This window comes from Lepeophtheirus salmonis, chromosome 14 (genome assembly GCF_016086655.4).
Source record: "Lepeophtheirus salmonis chromosome 14, UVic_Lsal_1.4, whole genome shotgun sequence".
Lineage (NCBI taxonomy): Eukaryota > Metazoa > Arthropoda > Copepoda > Siphonostomatoida > Caligidae > Lepeophtheirus > Lepeophtheirus salmonis.
Window position 1 is genome coordinate 20270364 of NC_052144.2, and position 17423 is coordinate 20287786.

The 17423-nt window shown below is 30.1% G+C and overlaps 1 protein-coding gene across 13 annotated transcripts in view; it reads left to right on the forward strand.

The window, feature by feature from the left end:
- The window catches only part of para (sodium voltage-gated channel paralytic), a 156926-nt gene that overhangs the window by 84341 nt on the left and 55162 nt on the right, over positions 1-17423 (forward strand). For 11 of the 13 annotated variants that reach the window (XM_040724503.2, XM_071893599.1, XM_071893602.1 and 8 more), the window contains 2 exons: positions 1639-1842; positions 6533-6655. In XM_040724503.2, the coding sequence (XP_040580437.1) occupies positions 1819-1842; positions 6533-6655 (147 nt within the window). In that variant the 5' untranslated portion in view covers positions 1639-1818. The remainder of the gene's footprint in view (positions 1-1638; positions 1843-6532; positions 6656-17423) is intronic. The other 2 variants (XM_071893592.1, XM_071893601.1) reach the window with 1 other exon arrangement.

Consider the following 17423-nt stretch of genomic DNA (forward strand, 5'->3'; position numbering starts at 1 on the left):
GATTATATCTATGTGTACTTACACTACAAAGTCATATAGGATAGGGGTTGATGAGGGAAGTGTAAAAAGGGAGAAGTAGAAGGAAAAAAAAAGATTTAAAGAAAATTTATTACAAGATTTTGTGTCTTTCTTTTTAAGTGCGATGAAAAAAGTACTTAGGACAGTTTCATCTAATGGCTTTTGAGAAAAAGGGAGAGTTTAGAATGAAATTATAATCATTATGGAAGTCACCTTTGATGAAGCAAAGGTAAGGAGATGGACAAATCAAGGAATCAACTTTAACTCAACCCCATTTTAGAACACGTTGTATTCATATTATTTCAAATTTACTCTAGAAATAAATAAGTACTCGTCAAAGTATCATCTCAGTGAAAAAAAGTTATTCAGAATAAGTAGTAAAATATGTATTAACGATGAGCAATTAACTAATAACTGTTTAAATGTTGGGATATATTTTTGTACGGCTTCCCGTACAAAAATTGTTATCTGCATTCTGAAAATTTTCGATACTTGTACATCTTGACTTGGCATTCCATCCCTACAACATCAGAATCCATCTGAATATAATTAAGTTACATCTCCGTAAGCCAAAATATAGCTCACTTCTGGCCTGCCTCCATGTAGCCCTCCTCCAGAACTCCAACCCCGAACTTTGCAGGTTCGGGTGCCGCACTTTTCATTCATTTTTGGATTTGCTTCGAGCTTGGAACATGACAGCGTCGTACGACATGAACAGGGACTTCGCCAGCGTTGTCTCACGAGTCTGTTATTGCTTTTTAAGGAGAGCATTTATTAATAAAAAAACTTATCTAAATATAGTATTTAATCATATCACAAATTTGTTTTGTTTGTCTTCTTTTGATTTTATGAAAACAACGTTTTTTGCGAGTTAGTCATGCTATTGGTCTCCATTTTGTATGCATCAATGGAAAAATTACGGGCCCTTTCTATCAGAAAGCATTTAAAAAAGTTTTTTTTTCCTTCTTCATAAAACATGGGGTCATAAATAAGTAATAAAAAAAGAGGAAACAGATATTAGAGTAAAAATGACAGGGATAAAATAACTTACAACTCTTTATTTATTTATTAGGTTAAAAACTTTTACAACTTTATATATATATTTTCTTATATCACATGAAGAAAAAAATAATTAAGTTTTAAATTTCTATCAAGTTATACAAAGATATAATAGTTACTTTTTATAAAATATATATATATATAAATGGAAGAAGGATATGGGATTGAAATAACGGTTCAGTGCACGAACTTTGGATAATTAATAATATATACACATATATTTAGTTCAAACTCTATTTTATTTTTACTAGAAGAATTCTTCGCTTTTTTATTACGGTTAGTGTATGTATGTATGTGTTTTTGTATATTTGTGTCTACAAAGAATCATAATAATAAAAACAAAAAAAAACATACAGAGAAAAGAATGTATAAAAATTCTTTTTTTCTTTGAATCTTCTAATAAATTTGTAACGTGTTTTTTTTTTTTTTTTTTTCAAATACAGCTATATGTAATAATATAAATTCACTATAGAGATGTGTGTTAAGCTTCTTTTATGTATATACAAAAAATGAAAAACCAACTGAAATCTAATACATATATATATTTCTTCCACATTTCAGGTGATTCAGCCCGTGAGGAAATGCCTCCGGGTATAAATCCATCATTTTGTGAGCTGCTGCCAAGCTGCTGCGCCAGCATAGCCCACCTAGCTGTCGCCTACCTGCAGCTGCTGATATCTATTGAGAACAGCAACTGTAGCAAGCGAGGCTTCAGAGGGTTACATTCAGCAAATAGCTGACATGTCAGAAGACTCTGATTCACAGGTAATTTAAAAGTTAATTAAGAATATATTATATATTTTTTATTTAGGGGACATTCAGAACATCATGGCCACTTAAACATCCTTTAACATAACCCCCTGGATTTGTAAAAACGGTTTTTAAACCTTTAAATCTATAATTGATCATTAAAGTCTTTTCAGTATCGTTATTATTTACTCATCTCAATTATGCAAATTTTAAGAGGATAAGTGTCATTTTTTTTACAATTTTACTATGAGGAAATGTCGTATAACAAATAATTAGTAGACAATTGCTAAGAAAAAAATTGTCCTCGTTACGACCATGATCACACAGTTCCAAAAGATGATTGAAATGGCAGCGCCAGTTCAGCGTGGGATTGTCCCAGAAAGCCATCGTGGAGCCGACTGGGGCTGCGAGAAGATGATTCCCAATGTCTTCCATGCATGGCAGTTAAATGCATTTAAGTCATTTTTTTGTTTTTCTTTTTGATTCCTTGGATTTTTCTTTTTTTTAATGTGAGAATTAGGGCGTACAAGTTATGCTTATAAAGATGCAACCTGATGTTACTTATTTGATTCATAAAATTCGTATAAATAGATAAATATTCTATAGAATTTGTTTACAATTTTTTTTTTTTATGATTTTACTATAAGAATAATAAATTATATCTTGTTCAAACCCCAAACTCCATATTTTTAGTATTTTAATTGATATTTACGAGTGCAAAACGGATGAAATAGCTTAAACAAATATGACAAAAAATTATTTATTGTTCATTTCGTAATTAAATACATTTTATTTTTGGAGTTTCTTTCTTACTCAGTTCACTAAGGGAGGGAGGTAAGACCTAAAGTCATATATATCTATGTTCGGAAGGGGGTCTATATAAAAAGCACATAGACCTTAATAATATTCTAGGAAAGTATAAATGACATCATTGGGAACAAGGGACAAAAATTTGAAATATAAAAAGTGGATTGCCATTTTTCTTTATTGAAAAAAGAGTGACCTTTTCTTTGAAAAAAGGTCCTTTTAGAAACAAAAAAAAGAACCCCATTTGTCGACAAAGAGGAGAAGGTGGTAAACATAATGTAAAAAATAATCAAGTTATCGATGAGTTACCCCTTAGATACCTATAAAAAATATTCGGCCATTTTAGTATAGTTTTATGTTTCCTATTCAGTTGTTTTATAAAATAACAGCTATTCAGTTTTAATTAAAGGTATTTTCTCAATAAAGAATTTTAATGAACAAGGTGAAAATGTATGCCAAGTGGCTGAAAACGTGAATAGAAAACAGCCAATCACATGCAAATTTTGGTTTCTTCTTTTCCGTTTTAGTAATTTTATGTCAAAGATGCGTCATGTAGGCACTGTTTTGATTGCCAATGAGATAAAAATTTATGGGGAAAAAAATCAACTAAGGATAATGGATTCTTTTTATTACATCTTATATTAATATAATCATTCATCGACAACCGTGCATGGAAAACTGCTCTGGAGAAAATTGCCCATGAAAGATTGCCAGTTAAGAAAATTTCCATTATTTTGTTCAAACTTCATGATTACCTTCAATTAATATTATTCCAATCTAGGAAGAGGGGGGGGGGAATAAATATCTTAGGGTCTCTTAAAATTTGGTTGAATATTCTCTGCCTTCGGATTGGCCACCGGGGGTAGTGTGGGATTGTTAAAAACCACCGCCAAAGAATAAGATAAATCTAAGGAACTTCTTGAACCAAACAAGCTAGTTCAATACCCTCGGATTGATCGGGCTCTTGGGGGTAGTGTTAGATAGGTAAAAATCACAGACAAAGTATCACATATATCCATGGAACCCCTCCAATATCAAAAAATAATTCCAAGCCCTCGAGGTGGGCGTGGACTTCTTGGTAGTTTTAAAAAACAAGTGTCACGGGTCCAATCAATAGGGTGCATGTCTCACATTTCCAAATTATTATTTTTTTCAATCCTATAGGCTATGTTAATTCAATGTTTACTTCTATAATATTACTTCAGCACGCACATATTGTTGACATTTTTTTGGCAAATGCTATTTAATCATTATGCAATTTTTTAAAGATTGAAAGTGTGAGACCCTTTCGTGGAGTGAGAAGAGTATTCTGTAGTTTGTACAATCCATAAGATGGTCTAGTATTACTTCCGTACCTGTCCTTTTAGAACCTCCGTGACTCTCATGATACCCCACAAAATTCAAGAACCTGTGTACTTCTTTATAATAGATTTTAAACAGAATTGTTTGTAACATACACATAAATAATATCTTCAATGTACTTTTCAATGGTATTAAAGGGGTCCCTTGGATGAATTGAGAGTGGTTTGTAAGGATGGAGGGCTACCTCCAAGTACTCTGTGTAACCTGAGTCTTAGAACTTTTTTTTGTATTAGAGGGGTTCCTTGGATGTATTGAATGAATAAGAAATGGTTTTTAGCAATATCATACTACCACCGAGCTAATCAGAAGGCAGAGGGTATTCAACCATATTTTGAGAGGCCCTAAGCTATTTATCCATCCCCTCCTTACCAATCATCTTGATCGATTTCTTAGAAGATTGTATTGAATTTAAAAAATTGCAAGGGAATGGTATTGCAATAATATTACTCAAACTTGAAGGTACTCCCTTGGGGGATGGAACAAACAAAAATATTTAAATATTTGTCATAAATAATATAATGCGAATTTATAATGTATTATTATTCATCATTAAGTTTGAAAAAAATACGGGAAACTTTCCTTTTGGCAATTTTCCTCCATGGCAATTTTCTCAAGATCAATTTTCCCTAGGCCAGTTTTCCTTGTGCCATCGGCAACAGCACATTTCAATAGATCTTTTTGAAGATAAATTAGTGAAGTATATCAATTTGAAGAATCTGGAGTGATCCAAAACCCCTAAAGATGAATTTAGTATTAAGTCCAGGTTTTGATTGTGTAATAAAACTAGTCAATTATTTTTCCCCTATACTTATGAGAACTAATATGACAACACTAGAGAAAAGTAAAAAGATTATTTTCAAAATGGAGTCTGGATAACTTTGTATACTTTGGCGAATGATCGTTCATTTCTATAAAAAAAAAAGATTATCATTATTAACGAATAAGAGGCGCCAAAGATTCAACTTAAAGTATCCAAAATTTATCGTCACAATAAAGGAATGATATCTGTATATATTTTATGGGAAAGGCCAAATCGGTGGAGATATTACTGTTTCAAATCAAATAATACTTCATAATTACATTTATAATTCTTGGATATCTTAATTCATCCTCCAAATGGGAAAACAAAGGCCATATTTAACTGAAGTATGTCTATGACACACTAGGCTGTAGGTATATATAGAAGTTCTAAAAAAAAATGGGACATTCTCATTTTCTTGTTGTTTGCTCAAAATTGTTTTATGTTGACACACCAAATATCATATTTGTTTTTGAAATGGTTATTTTTAGTAAAGAGATAGCCCTATGCCTCTCTCCATTATCTACGAATATTTACCAAAGAAGCTCCGGGTAATGTTGTCATTAAAGGTAAACTCATTACATTGATGATGACTCAAGTACCTACCTTCATACGGACATAGAATCAATAATCTCAATATGGTGCTGTTTATTCGAATAACATGAATTTCAAAAATAAATACATAGAAGGGAAAAATCCCATAAAATAATATGTATTTTGTTATATATAAACATGACTACATACATATATATCTCTGAACACGATATAAGATTTGTAAAGGATTTTTATGAGCCAAAGAAAAAAAGATCTTGGAATAATGGAAGTGTAAAAAAAAAAGGGGGGCTAACTGACTAACTATGTACGGGGTGGACCTGAATAAGGATCCACCCATGATTATAGTTTGTAATATAGTACTAGGTATATATTTAAATGTGTTTGCCCTTGTTCCGAATTTATATGCGGGAGACTTACTTGCAGCTAGTAAACACAACGCCTTACGGAGTTTTTGTCCATACAGACTCTGCAGCTGTCATTGCTGAGCCTGGAAACTCATCATAACTTTTTCTCGACCGTAGCCTACATTTCAAAGTCAAGGGGTTAAGATCAAGTGAAAATATAAGTTAAAAATGCTCAACACTACCATATTTTTTTGACAAAATGCAGTTACAAAACTTTTGCCTTCAATAATGAAATCTCTAGACAAAATACTTCAAATTGAATGACGTAAAATGAATTGGGCAATTATTAAGAACCACCCTATATGTATCGAAGTTATGTTATCATTCATAGTTTGCTGAGGCTTTCCTCTTCTACTTCTTCATCATAGTCAATCATTGTATGAAAATGAAGGCAATAATGTAAAACAGATATGATGTATTTATGAATATTCAGACAAAGTCTGCTTCCTCTTAGTAATAGAGAGACGCATAAATGAAATGAGAGCAGTATTAAACTCATTAATCCTTTATGCGACAGATTGTATCCATTTTATTCCAACCTTTTAATCTCATTTTTTCCTTTCATTGTACTTTGTACCCACGTCGATTCAGTAAAAGATCCTTTCGTTTGTGCCAAAAAAAGTTAAATTCCTTTTTTACCCTTTTTCTCTTCTCTCTATTTTAACTTTATGTCTTGGTTTAAAATCCTTTGAAATATTTGCCCCCGTGTCAGTATGATCACTATTCTTTTCTTTGTATACATACTACATTATTAAAGTTTCCCCTTTTTTTTATATAGATTGAGGACGACCGACCAATTTTCGTACCTTTTACGAGGGAATCCATTGCTAAAATCGAAGCTCGCATCCTTGAAGACAATGAAAAAAAACGAGAACTCCAACAAAAGCGTGCAGAAGGAGAAGTAAGAAGTTTCTTCTATTTTTTTTTTTCTTCTTCTTATATACTCTAAAATCTATTTACATAATGAATCCATCATTGATTTATACGCAATAAATATTAATGTTATAGTTATGGATGTATAATCTAACAAATCACTTCTTCATTTTTATGTAAATATAGCTCTATACTTCATTCGATGAAGACCGATCAAAGTATTTCTTTGCTTTTATATAATAAATAGCTACATGCATAAATTTCTCATTCTTTACCCTTATTAATTAACCTTTCCGCTCTATATATACAATAAAATTATATTCGTAATAATTATCTTATACAAGCTACTTGAGAAAGGATATGGTTGAACATTCCACTGACTTATACTTCTTTAGAGATATTAACAGAACAGGGTACCAAAATGTTCATTTTAATTCTGAATAAATGTTTTATGTAGAGGTATCTGAGGTAATATTGAGGCCTTGTGTAATATGAGACACCCTATTTACACTTTACAATTAATTTTGGAATTATTCTTTTTGCAAATGTGACAGTAAAGGACGTCATCTTTCAGTCATGTTAAACTCAGTCTAATTGTTCCACCCATGTGAGGAAAGTATTTATTTATTTTCTTACCATTTTTCACACGGATTTTTTTTTTCTTTTTTTGGCATTGTATAGTAGATTCATTTTTTTAGGAAACCCAGATTAAACAGTAAACATAGACTACAATCTAGTGAATTATGGGGTAATAGGCGTTACATTTATTAGTTGCATAATAAAACATATGAAATGACTCTTATGAATAATATGAGACGCACTAATTGTAGTAATATTGTCCATACCTTTGTGGATGTTTCTGATATTGTAAATAAGCTTCCAAATCCTCCATTGGTAGAGCTGGTAATACTTTGAATTTGGGTATAGATTTGTCAAACTTTGCAAAAATCCTATATTAAGCCAAACAAACACTTCTTGCTACCTTATATGTATCGTTTAAGCTATTTTATCAATCATATAATAGTGTTTATACATGATTACCCAATTAGCAACTAAATAAAAACAATTTAGTTTCACATATACTAATGCCACTTTGGTGGTCTCTATTACACAGAGTATGGAGTAATATTGATCAACGACAGTTTAAAAAAATGGAATCTAACTTCAGATATTTATATGTGTCAGAAATAATTGTTTAAAACTCATAATGCACAACATTAAGGTACGTCTATTGTGAAAGTTTCTATCTATTTGACTATAATAGATTAAAAAATATAGATGATTTTGAAAAGGTGCCTCATATTATCTCAGTTACCTTTACAGTTTGAGACACATTGATAAGTACATAGAGATTGTATCGGGCCCATAAGAATGTAAATTCACAATTATATTAAAAAAGTAGAAACCTTACCTTTAAAAACGTCAATCTAAGCCAAAATAAAGCATTTCTTTTAAATTAATATTTTCTATAAATAAATAATCTTTCCATTTTTTTTGTACAATTTTCCCCTATAATGATTATTTCTAACAAAAAAATGACTAATAAAATATAATCTAACCGCGTTGACTACGTACTTTTTTTATCATTTATGTATAACATTTATGAACTTTTTTAAAAGCTTTTTTTTCAATGTGAAAAAGTGCGTATAATAAATAAGCTTCCCTATAGCGCATACAGTACATCACTCCGGGATGGGTAAATTATATTTCTTTTGGTAAAGTATCGCACATAAGAAAAAGAAATACATAGAAGCTACATTGGGGGTGAATGATTGGCCAATGTGTTTAGGTGACAAAGAGGGTATAATATATCGTCACAATTTATTCTTTGTTCTGTTACATTAATAATCGGCAATTACAAGTAGAGAAATTATTTTGACAGCGTAACCAATGAACTTCTGTTTTCTCCTGACCTTGAAATTATATTACACCTTTATACACAGAGATAAAATAACATACAGAATACTTTGACATAAGAGTTTAATTCATTCATGGACCTGAGTTCGTAAGTCAAAGGAATCTATCATACAAAAATAACTATAAAAAAATAAAGCTTCAAGTGGCTTTGCCGTTCAGTCGCCAACTCTCAATCCCTGAGCGGACTATTGTTCGTATTTTTTTTTTTTTTTTTTTTGGAACAGACATTTTTTGGAAAAACCATTTGGAACATTTGGCCGAAAAAATGATGTTTGATAGCTTAATAGGTAAAATAAAAATAGGTAGCAATTTTGAGAATCCTGATGTAGAAATTTGCGGAGTTTGTAACAAATATGTGCGTAAGGACAATTTTGCTGATGAGCTTAAGGCTTACTTCATGCAAGCCCTATATGTAATTTTAATCTAATTCTTGGAATTATTTTTGAAATAAATTCCACCATTCAAAATAACGAAGACGGGGAAGTTTGGATCAGGGAATGAAAAAGATATTCTTTTATTTAGTTAAATAGATAAAATCGATTTTTTTCTCCATTTTAAAGGATATGAAAAACTTCAAAAAAAGAATCAAAATAGAAATTGGGACTTTGGTAAGCATTTTCGGTCTCTAAACTTGTTGTCCTGGGAGTTGATAATATCCCAAATAAATTGGTCAAAGTATAAATATTACCTTACAATAAAGAAAATCCTAATTACACTCCTAGTGTAAACCAACTATGAAATCAAATATTTAAAAAAGGATTTAATGAGGCATTGTGAAGGTTTCCTACTTTCTTCTCTTTCGTATGCTTTAAAAAAATACAGACAAAAAATAAGATCCCTTCATAATGGAAGCATGACGAATAGTATATATTAAAAAATACGAAATGCACATGCTACAATTTGAAGAGACACTCAAAAAAAGAGAGAGAGGGAAAAAAGAAACTCGCATGCAAAATTGTCGAAATAAAATCAAAATGCATGGTAAGGCCATGTTAGCTGCACATACTATGTTTTATACTCTCACATATATAAATTAATAGAGATCAAGAAAAGTTAATTTATGGCAAGTCAATCCAAATACAAGCTGGAACGTGTTTTCTCAAAATTGGCTTTGGATTAGGTATATATGCATTTTTTGGAGAATTACTGTAAATTTATAAAATCAAATTAGTTTTATTAGTCGTTTAGAGATAGCGCAAATTGTATTTAAAGTAGTCAAAAGTGATTGTTACAGAAAAAAATAAGAAATGGATAGTTTTTATATGAATGTTTTATATGCATGGATATATCTCCTCTTAAAACTGGCTGTGATGATGATGAATTTGTTCCCATCCAAGCAGCTCTGATATACAACATTTCAAAAAATAGAAAAATAATTGATAAGTGATTACACTGGAGCGGCCATAGGTACTGCGAACTTAATTAACTATGCAAATATCTGAAAAAAGGATAAAAATCAAGTTATTGGACCACATAAAATACGACATGAGAAACATAAATTTCGACTAAAGATCTAAGAAACTGAAATGGAAAAATTTTAAATGCACAATATCTCTGTACTTTGATACTAAAAAGATACGAACTTATTTGATTGTAGAGAATGTAAAGACAAATAAATAGATTTCAAATACTGTATAAAAAGTGTATTATCATCGTTAAATCTGGCAATGAGTATCTGGACATAAAAAAGAGATTGATATCGATGACAATAAGCCACTATAAGTAAAGGTGTGCCCAGTGTGAATATATTGTCGAGCAGAATAATTAAGGTATATGTAGCAACACTAAAACCAAGTAATCAACCGAAAATGCTTGTTTAAATTATAATAAACTTTAATGAACCAATGTGGTTTTTCATCAAATTCCATTCAGACGCAACTCACGGCTCAAAAAACCTATTTTGCCTCTGATATTGATGAAACATTTGAATTGTGACGAAAAGGCGATTGTGAAGAAATATATTTTTTGACCAATCTGATTCGCTTATTCTTGGTATGTGTGTCAATGAGGACGTGAAATTACGAAAAAAGACTATTTCAATTATTATAAAAATTCAAAAGGGGAATCGGATGACAGAAAAATGTATTGATAGAACTTTTTAAAAAAGTAGATACTGTTCTTGCAATGAATAATGATATCCTTTATTTAAAGGACATAAGAAAAAGAATAATTCTAGAATTAAAATGGAAAGTACTAAATTATGATTTCATGATTTACTCGTCAAATACAATTAAGACTTAAACTCCTTATTTTGTGTCTCCTTCTGACCAACATATTATTCAAATTACAAAAACCCTTTGGCAATTCCAATGAGTCCAAATTACACTCAAGCCATCAAAAGGGCTATAAATATAAGGGTTGAAGTGGCCAGATGTAACACTAGAGATGGATATATAAGCAAATATTAATGTCTAGAAAAATTATATCAATGCACAAAGCGAGATTTCATTATTTTTTGGATTGAATTACTCTTGGAGTGAAAGTAATTTAGCGTATAATAAGTTTTTTAAAAAATACCAATTTTGATACTAATGACTAAGTGTGGATTAAAGAAATGGATTTTCAAAAAAAATTGTGTTTTAACAATATAGACAATACACATACAATGCAAATGTGTGCAAAAAATATATGACATACAATTTCTTTTTCTTTTTTTCTGTTATAATTTTGTATTTTAGTATCGGTTAATCTTTAGTTTCCGAATGTAAAATAATAGTTGAATTTCAAAAGAATATTAAGGAGAATGAAAATAATTACTCCAAGGATGTAAATTTAAAAAAGTCTACTCATCACGCTGAATGAGCCGTAACTAATGCATCATTAACAATTGGATAATTAATAATTTTAATTTCTAACTTTAAGAGTTTTTCAATAAATTTTAAGCGTAACAACTTACAAGCATGTCAATTAATCTCCCATGTATTATTTCTTGATTTTTTTAAATTTTACTAATGAACTATACCATTTCGAAGTAAATACTACATTAAAAATGAAAAACAAAATTTCAGTTAATTCATTATGAATTTTTTTTTTTTTGCTTGTTTCTAATTCTTGATAATCTCATCGTCAATTCATTAAATATATATGATTATACAATTAATTTGCATGGTTATTCCAATATTTTGGATTTTATGAGCTTGAAGTGTGCCGTACCCTTTAACATTTAAGTCAACTGTATATGACACTTAAAAGTATTTGAAGAAGTATAATCTTGTTGATTTGTGTAGATGATAATTTGAATAAATATTTTGTCGAATGATTGTGTAGAATGAAATATTCAAAAAAGTTATAGCTACACTCTTTGAGATGAAGGTCCTGTAATTTTCGAAGGAAGAATAGATATATATACACATTACATAAAGTAAAAAAAAGTTCATAACAGTGTTTTCAACACCATTTTGGGAAGCAATATAATAGATCAAATTTTGTAAGATGATGCAATCTATTCCATAGATACCTCCAATATATCTTTCAAGTATATTTTTCGATATTATGTAGCGTGGGTTACACTTTTTTATTTTCAAAAATTAAGGGACTCTTTATTTCAAAGAGTGTACTTATATCGATGTTTTAACGTCCAAGAGGTAAAATCAATTATCGTGACTTTTGGTCCCGTTAGACCTTAACCTACATTTGTTCACTCTTTCTTTTTTCTCTCTTTATATCCATTTATTTTTTGTTCTATTATTTTCCCTCTATACATACATCAATACATTTATACATATATTCAGCAATCTCTTTCTAAATATGTACATGAACCTCCCACAAAGTCAATATTTACTGAATGATCAATATTTTAGTAAAGGTCTTCTTCTCCTAACTTCTTCTTTTTCTTTTCTTTATGAAAGCCTTGAATAACAACGAATACACAAAAATTATCCATCTAAGAATGAAGTAATCAAAGAATCAAAAAAGTCAAAAATATATACAAACAATGAAAGTCACCACTAACTAAGAGTATTTATAATAATGATGACGACTTATTAATGGAAATGTATGTACATATATTATTATGAAAGCTTTGGTTATGATTAGTTGATCTAAATGAGGGGATCGTCATGCTTGATGATTAAGTCACGGTCATGCTTTTTTTTTTTTTCTTAAGATGAAAATTTTTGGTTTGTCGTTGTCGAGGATTAGATCTCATGGAATCATGATGATGATTGAGAAGTAGTCCATTGAACAAAGCTTCAATTTAAACCAATAATCTGTTTAGATCGGATTCAATCTGCTTGTGTTTTTCAAAAAAAATAAACATTTTATGGCGTTTATCAAGGGTGTAGATAGCAGGGTGCTTTGGGGGAATACATGAATCACAGGATCTAAAATGTACATGGGCTTCTCATTTCCTTCTTTATTAAAGCTTGTACAGAGTTGTACCGGGCCAACTGTTATTTTTTACTCATCCCTATTATTTAAATTTAGAGAGGTTTAGTATCATTTTATTACAATTTTCCTAGTAGCAATGTTGTAGAACATATGATGAGTTGTGGATTGCTAAAAAAAAATTATTCTACTTACCCCATGGGCATACAGCACAAAAAAAGGATCGAGATGACATTGCACCTCTACGCAGGATTGTCCCTGAAGGCCGTCAGGGCAATCGATAGCTAATTATGTGTTCTACAACATTGCTTATGGGAAAATTTTAAAAAATGACTCTTTTTGTATGAAAATTTGTATAATATTAAAGATGAATAAATAATAACGGTTGGCCCTGTATATTAGCAGACTCTAATTGAAAATGCATTAATTCTTAATCTTCTTCACCACCTACAAGAAGAGCTTGATAATCCTAATTAGATAAGTTGGATTTTTATTGGTCCAATTAGATCTCAAGACGGGAAGGCTCAAATCCTGGTTTTGTGTATTCCCAAGCACGGAGAACAAAGCTTGGAGCCTCAAAAACATTCTCCTGGTATGCTCAACTTGATTTCCTCCAATAGGCCAAACAATTATCCCGTATACTTAGAATCCGTACCTGTAGTAATCTTAGTATGAGGCATCATTAATGGTGAAAATGACTTGACGAATATAAATCCAGAATAAAGCCACCTTTTTTTACAATGCAGCTTTTAACACAGTCGGGGATGTAGATCGTTTCCGAGGGTGGTCTGAAAAGTTTCTAACCTCTACGTGAAGAAAGCAGGACTCGTTAAATAAAAGCTATTGACATCTATCTAGTATCTATTGACAGTTACTTACCAAAGTTTCAGTCATTTTGGACAACAAATACTTAATAAAAGCTCGATATTCGACTTCGTCCATTTTCAAAAAAAAACACTCACATCAACCCACTCAAAACTCTTACATAGCAACAGTGCCCCCAAAATGGATGAAAATTTGGTGAGTAACTGTCAACAGATACTCTATATACATATATATATAACTAATTTTTATTTACGAATCCAATCATCTTCACGTTGAGTTTGGAAACTTTTCAGACCGCACTCGTATATATATAATACATCCCACCCTCTATCTCGAACTAAAACCCCATGATAATATCATTTTGAAATAGATTTCTTGAACTTTTAACAAAAACGTTTATCTACATATAATTTAATGTGATATTTCCCAATAAATTTTGTATCTTAAGGAATTCTTCCTAGGTGTCAAACCATTAAAAATCTTAGGAGAGTAATTGTGGTTTATATATTTAACAACTTCAGATTTAAATATAATATCAAACAGGTATATATCATTTTTAATTAAATATTTAGGTAAATATTCATTCTAAATGATTAACGTAAAAGCATTCCTTATCCCATGGATTCATTAATATTTTACTTAGAAAATCTGAAATAACTTTTTATTCTTAACACTGGAACGACAATAGTAACATTCTGTATAGTATTTTGACTTAGTCGCAAAATATTATTTTATGTTGGAATCCTGGCCTGCCCAAAAAAATATTTTAAAAAAGTATAGACTTTTGGGGATTCACTAAAGTTGTGTAATTGTGTAGTTATTCTTATTTTTTAAACAGAAATGTACAATGTCCATTAAACTTCTTTTTTTTTCTTCAAAATAATATTGTTAGCTAATTTGCCACTTTGGATTGATTAAAAAATAGTTAGTCCGTAAAGGGAGAGGCAAGACCACTGTTATTCTAGTGTTCAACACTTTTAGTTTTTATTTATCCATATTAAAGTCTAATTAAGAACTTCATTTTCTAAGATCATTGTTTGAGCAATTTTATTTATCCTTATAGCCACTTCATCCACTCTTTTATGATTATGTCAAATACAACATGTTAATAAAAAAATCGATTTAAAGGGTTCGTAGACATTGAGTACGTCTTCATTTTGTAAAAAAAATGTGTGTCTTGGGGCAAAGATAAAGCCAGCAGCAGCAGCATTAGGGAAGCAAGAAGACGTAGAAAACATAAGAAAAAGAATGAAGCAGGACATACGAACTATGTTCATATTTTTCATATTGAAAAGAGACCGGAAATTGTTTCATATTTATTTTTTGCTTGCCTCTTTTTTCATTCCGTGTTTTCTTCATCCAATCCTTTTTTCATGTACTCACACAATCATATTACCACAAGGAATGAATTCATTGAAAAAGGATCAGATACACAGATCTATGCAATAAAAAGTAATTAAAAAAGAGATGGAGAAATAAAAAATAACATCATTAAACACTAATCAAAAAACAACTGATTCATTAAAAACCCGAAAAGTACTTTCCATGCACCCATCCAATTTAATTAATACATATTACCAATGAACTGATTCCTTTTAAAAAATATAAAAGAATTAAGAAGAAAAAAGAACTTACTACTACTTCAATATTTTAACAATTTATTCTAGAAATCTGTATATAATTGAAAGCCACATATAATAACGGACAAAAAAAATGAAAGGTAGATTGAATGTGGAGAGAGGCATTGCTTATATATTGAACCTTCACATAAGTGATAAAGTCGTTAGTATTTAAATGTGTACTATATTTAGTATACAAAATATCTATTGATGATCAGAATGATATATTTTTTTAAATTGCCTGAAGACGACATTTTTTTTTTTTTACTTTTTCAACTTACTTTTTAGTGTCATATTTAGAAGGTTTTACCTTCTCTCTCCCCTTCTCAAATTCTCTCCTTCTATATACATACATATGTTTATAGCTATATTTACAAAGTACATACTTAATGTTATTATAACTTTAAAAAAAAAAGATTTGTCGAACTTTAATATCTTTATCATATATAGATAAAAAAATTAATATTTGAAGTGTATATAAATTTTAGACATAGCATGAAGTTTCCTTAATAGATTGTATTTATAATATTTATATGGCCACAGAAAAGCAAGGAAGAATGAGTTTTTTCGTCTACAATGAGTCTGTATTGTTTTTTTATAATTATTCTATTCTATTTCTACATATTAAACATTCAAGGGTGAATATCCTATTTTTTAATATTCCATTCATTAAAATACATTTCCTCCCATTGAAACAAATGAACAACTTTTAAACAAAACAGTTTATTAAATTCACTAAATTGAGTTTAAAATTTGCTAAATATACGAATAAATCCTGAATTCTGTGAATGTATAATAATTTGTGCATAAAGGTCGCAAGAATATTGAATAACCAATCCCAATTAAGATCAAATTGGAGTAATTCAAGGAAGAAAAGATTTTAAAGAAGTATATTCATTAGGATGACCCAAAGCTATGAAAAAGTGGTTTTCTGACTACCATGTGATCTAATTTAAGAATACTTTTTTGTCCGATAAAGGCACTGAGACTATTAAAAATTGCTTGATGACTAACACCCCAACATCCGTGGATGCATCCTTTGTTATTTTTGCAATAGGAAGAAAAACGGAGCAGGATGTCACGAGGAAAAGTGATAAAATGACAGAAAAGTATAATTCCATTATTATCATTCTTTTTTTTTTTTGTAGCAGAGTCCCCATAATACTTTCCAAAACATTGTTTAGCTTAAACAGTATTTTTTCCCATCAAAAAACACGATTTTTTTTTATTGTTTTGGAAATACCAAAGTAGCATCACACTCAGCACAATAATCACAATTTAAATAACTGATCATTGTAATGAAATTTTGATTGCCGTCTTTTGAAGGTTGGTACTAACCGAAAATGAGATGAATAAAAGAAAGGGTCAACTATATGAGAAGCCCCGACTTTTCAACCCATGTGTAATATGTTCAAGCTAATACACACAGTTCGTCACTTTGTTTTATAGCTTCGGAGTGAACAACCATTCTCTTCTGCCCAGGCATACACTCTTTTTAGAGTATGTCGAGGTATATTTTTAATACTTTTTTTAATTTTATGAGGGACAGCTTACGTATATTGACATTTGCTAGGTCCGTTGTTTCATTGTAATGATAGAATGTTGACTGATACCTAATTGGTGCATCACCATCTGACCAATAAGGCAAACAATTATATTTTTAAAACAAATTCATTACTATTTGTACTTGCTCTTACAAACAGGAACTCAGTCACATATCTAAAACCCTCTCTTTTTCTTTAAGTTGCACAGCCATTAACACTCTCTTCTTCTTTAAGTTGGATTGTCATTGGAAATATTTGGATTGTTAAAAACAAATTTATGAATTAATATGAATTGGTATTTTCTTTTTGATTTTTGTTTAATATTGCTTTGTGTTGATGCATCACATATATATATATATTGGACCCTTAGTAGTATGAGTATGTACAGTGTAGACCATGATGGATCATATATATTAAGTAAATGAATCTACATAATCTGTCAAATAATTGTTTCTTTCTAGTATCTATTGTTTTGCTTCTACACGATCACTTCTAAATAATCAATTTATATACGCTCTTTTTGTTTTGATACTCTCCATCTTCTTCTTCTCAACCCCTCCTCTTC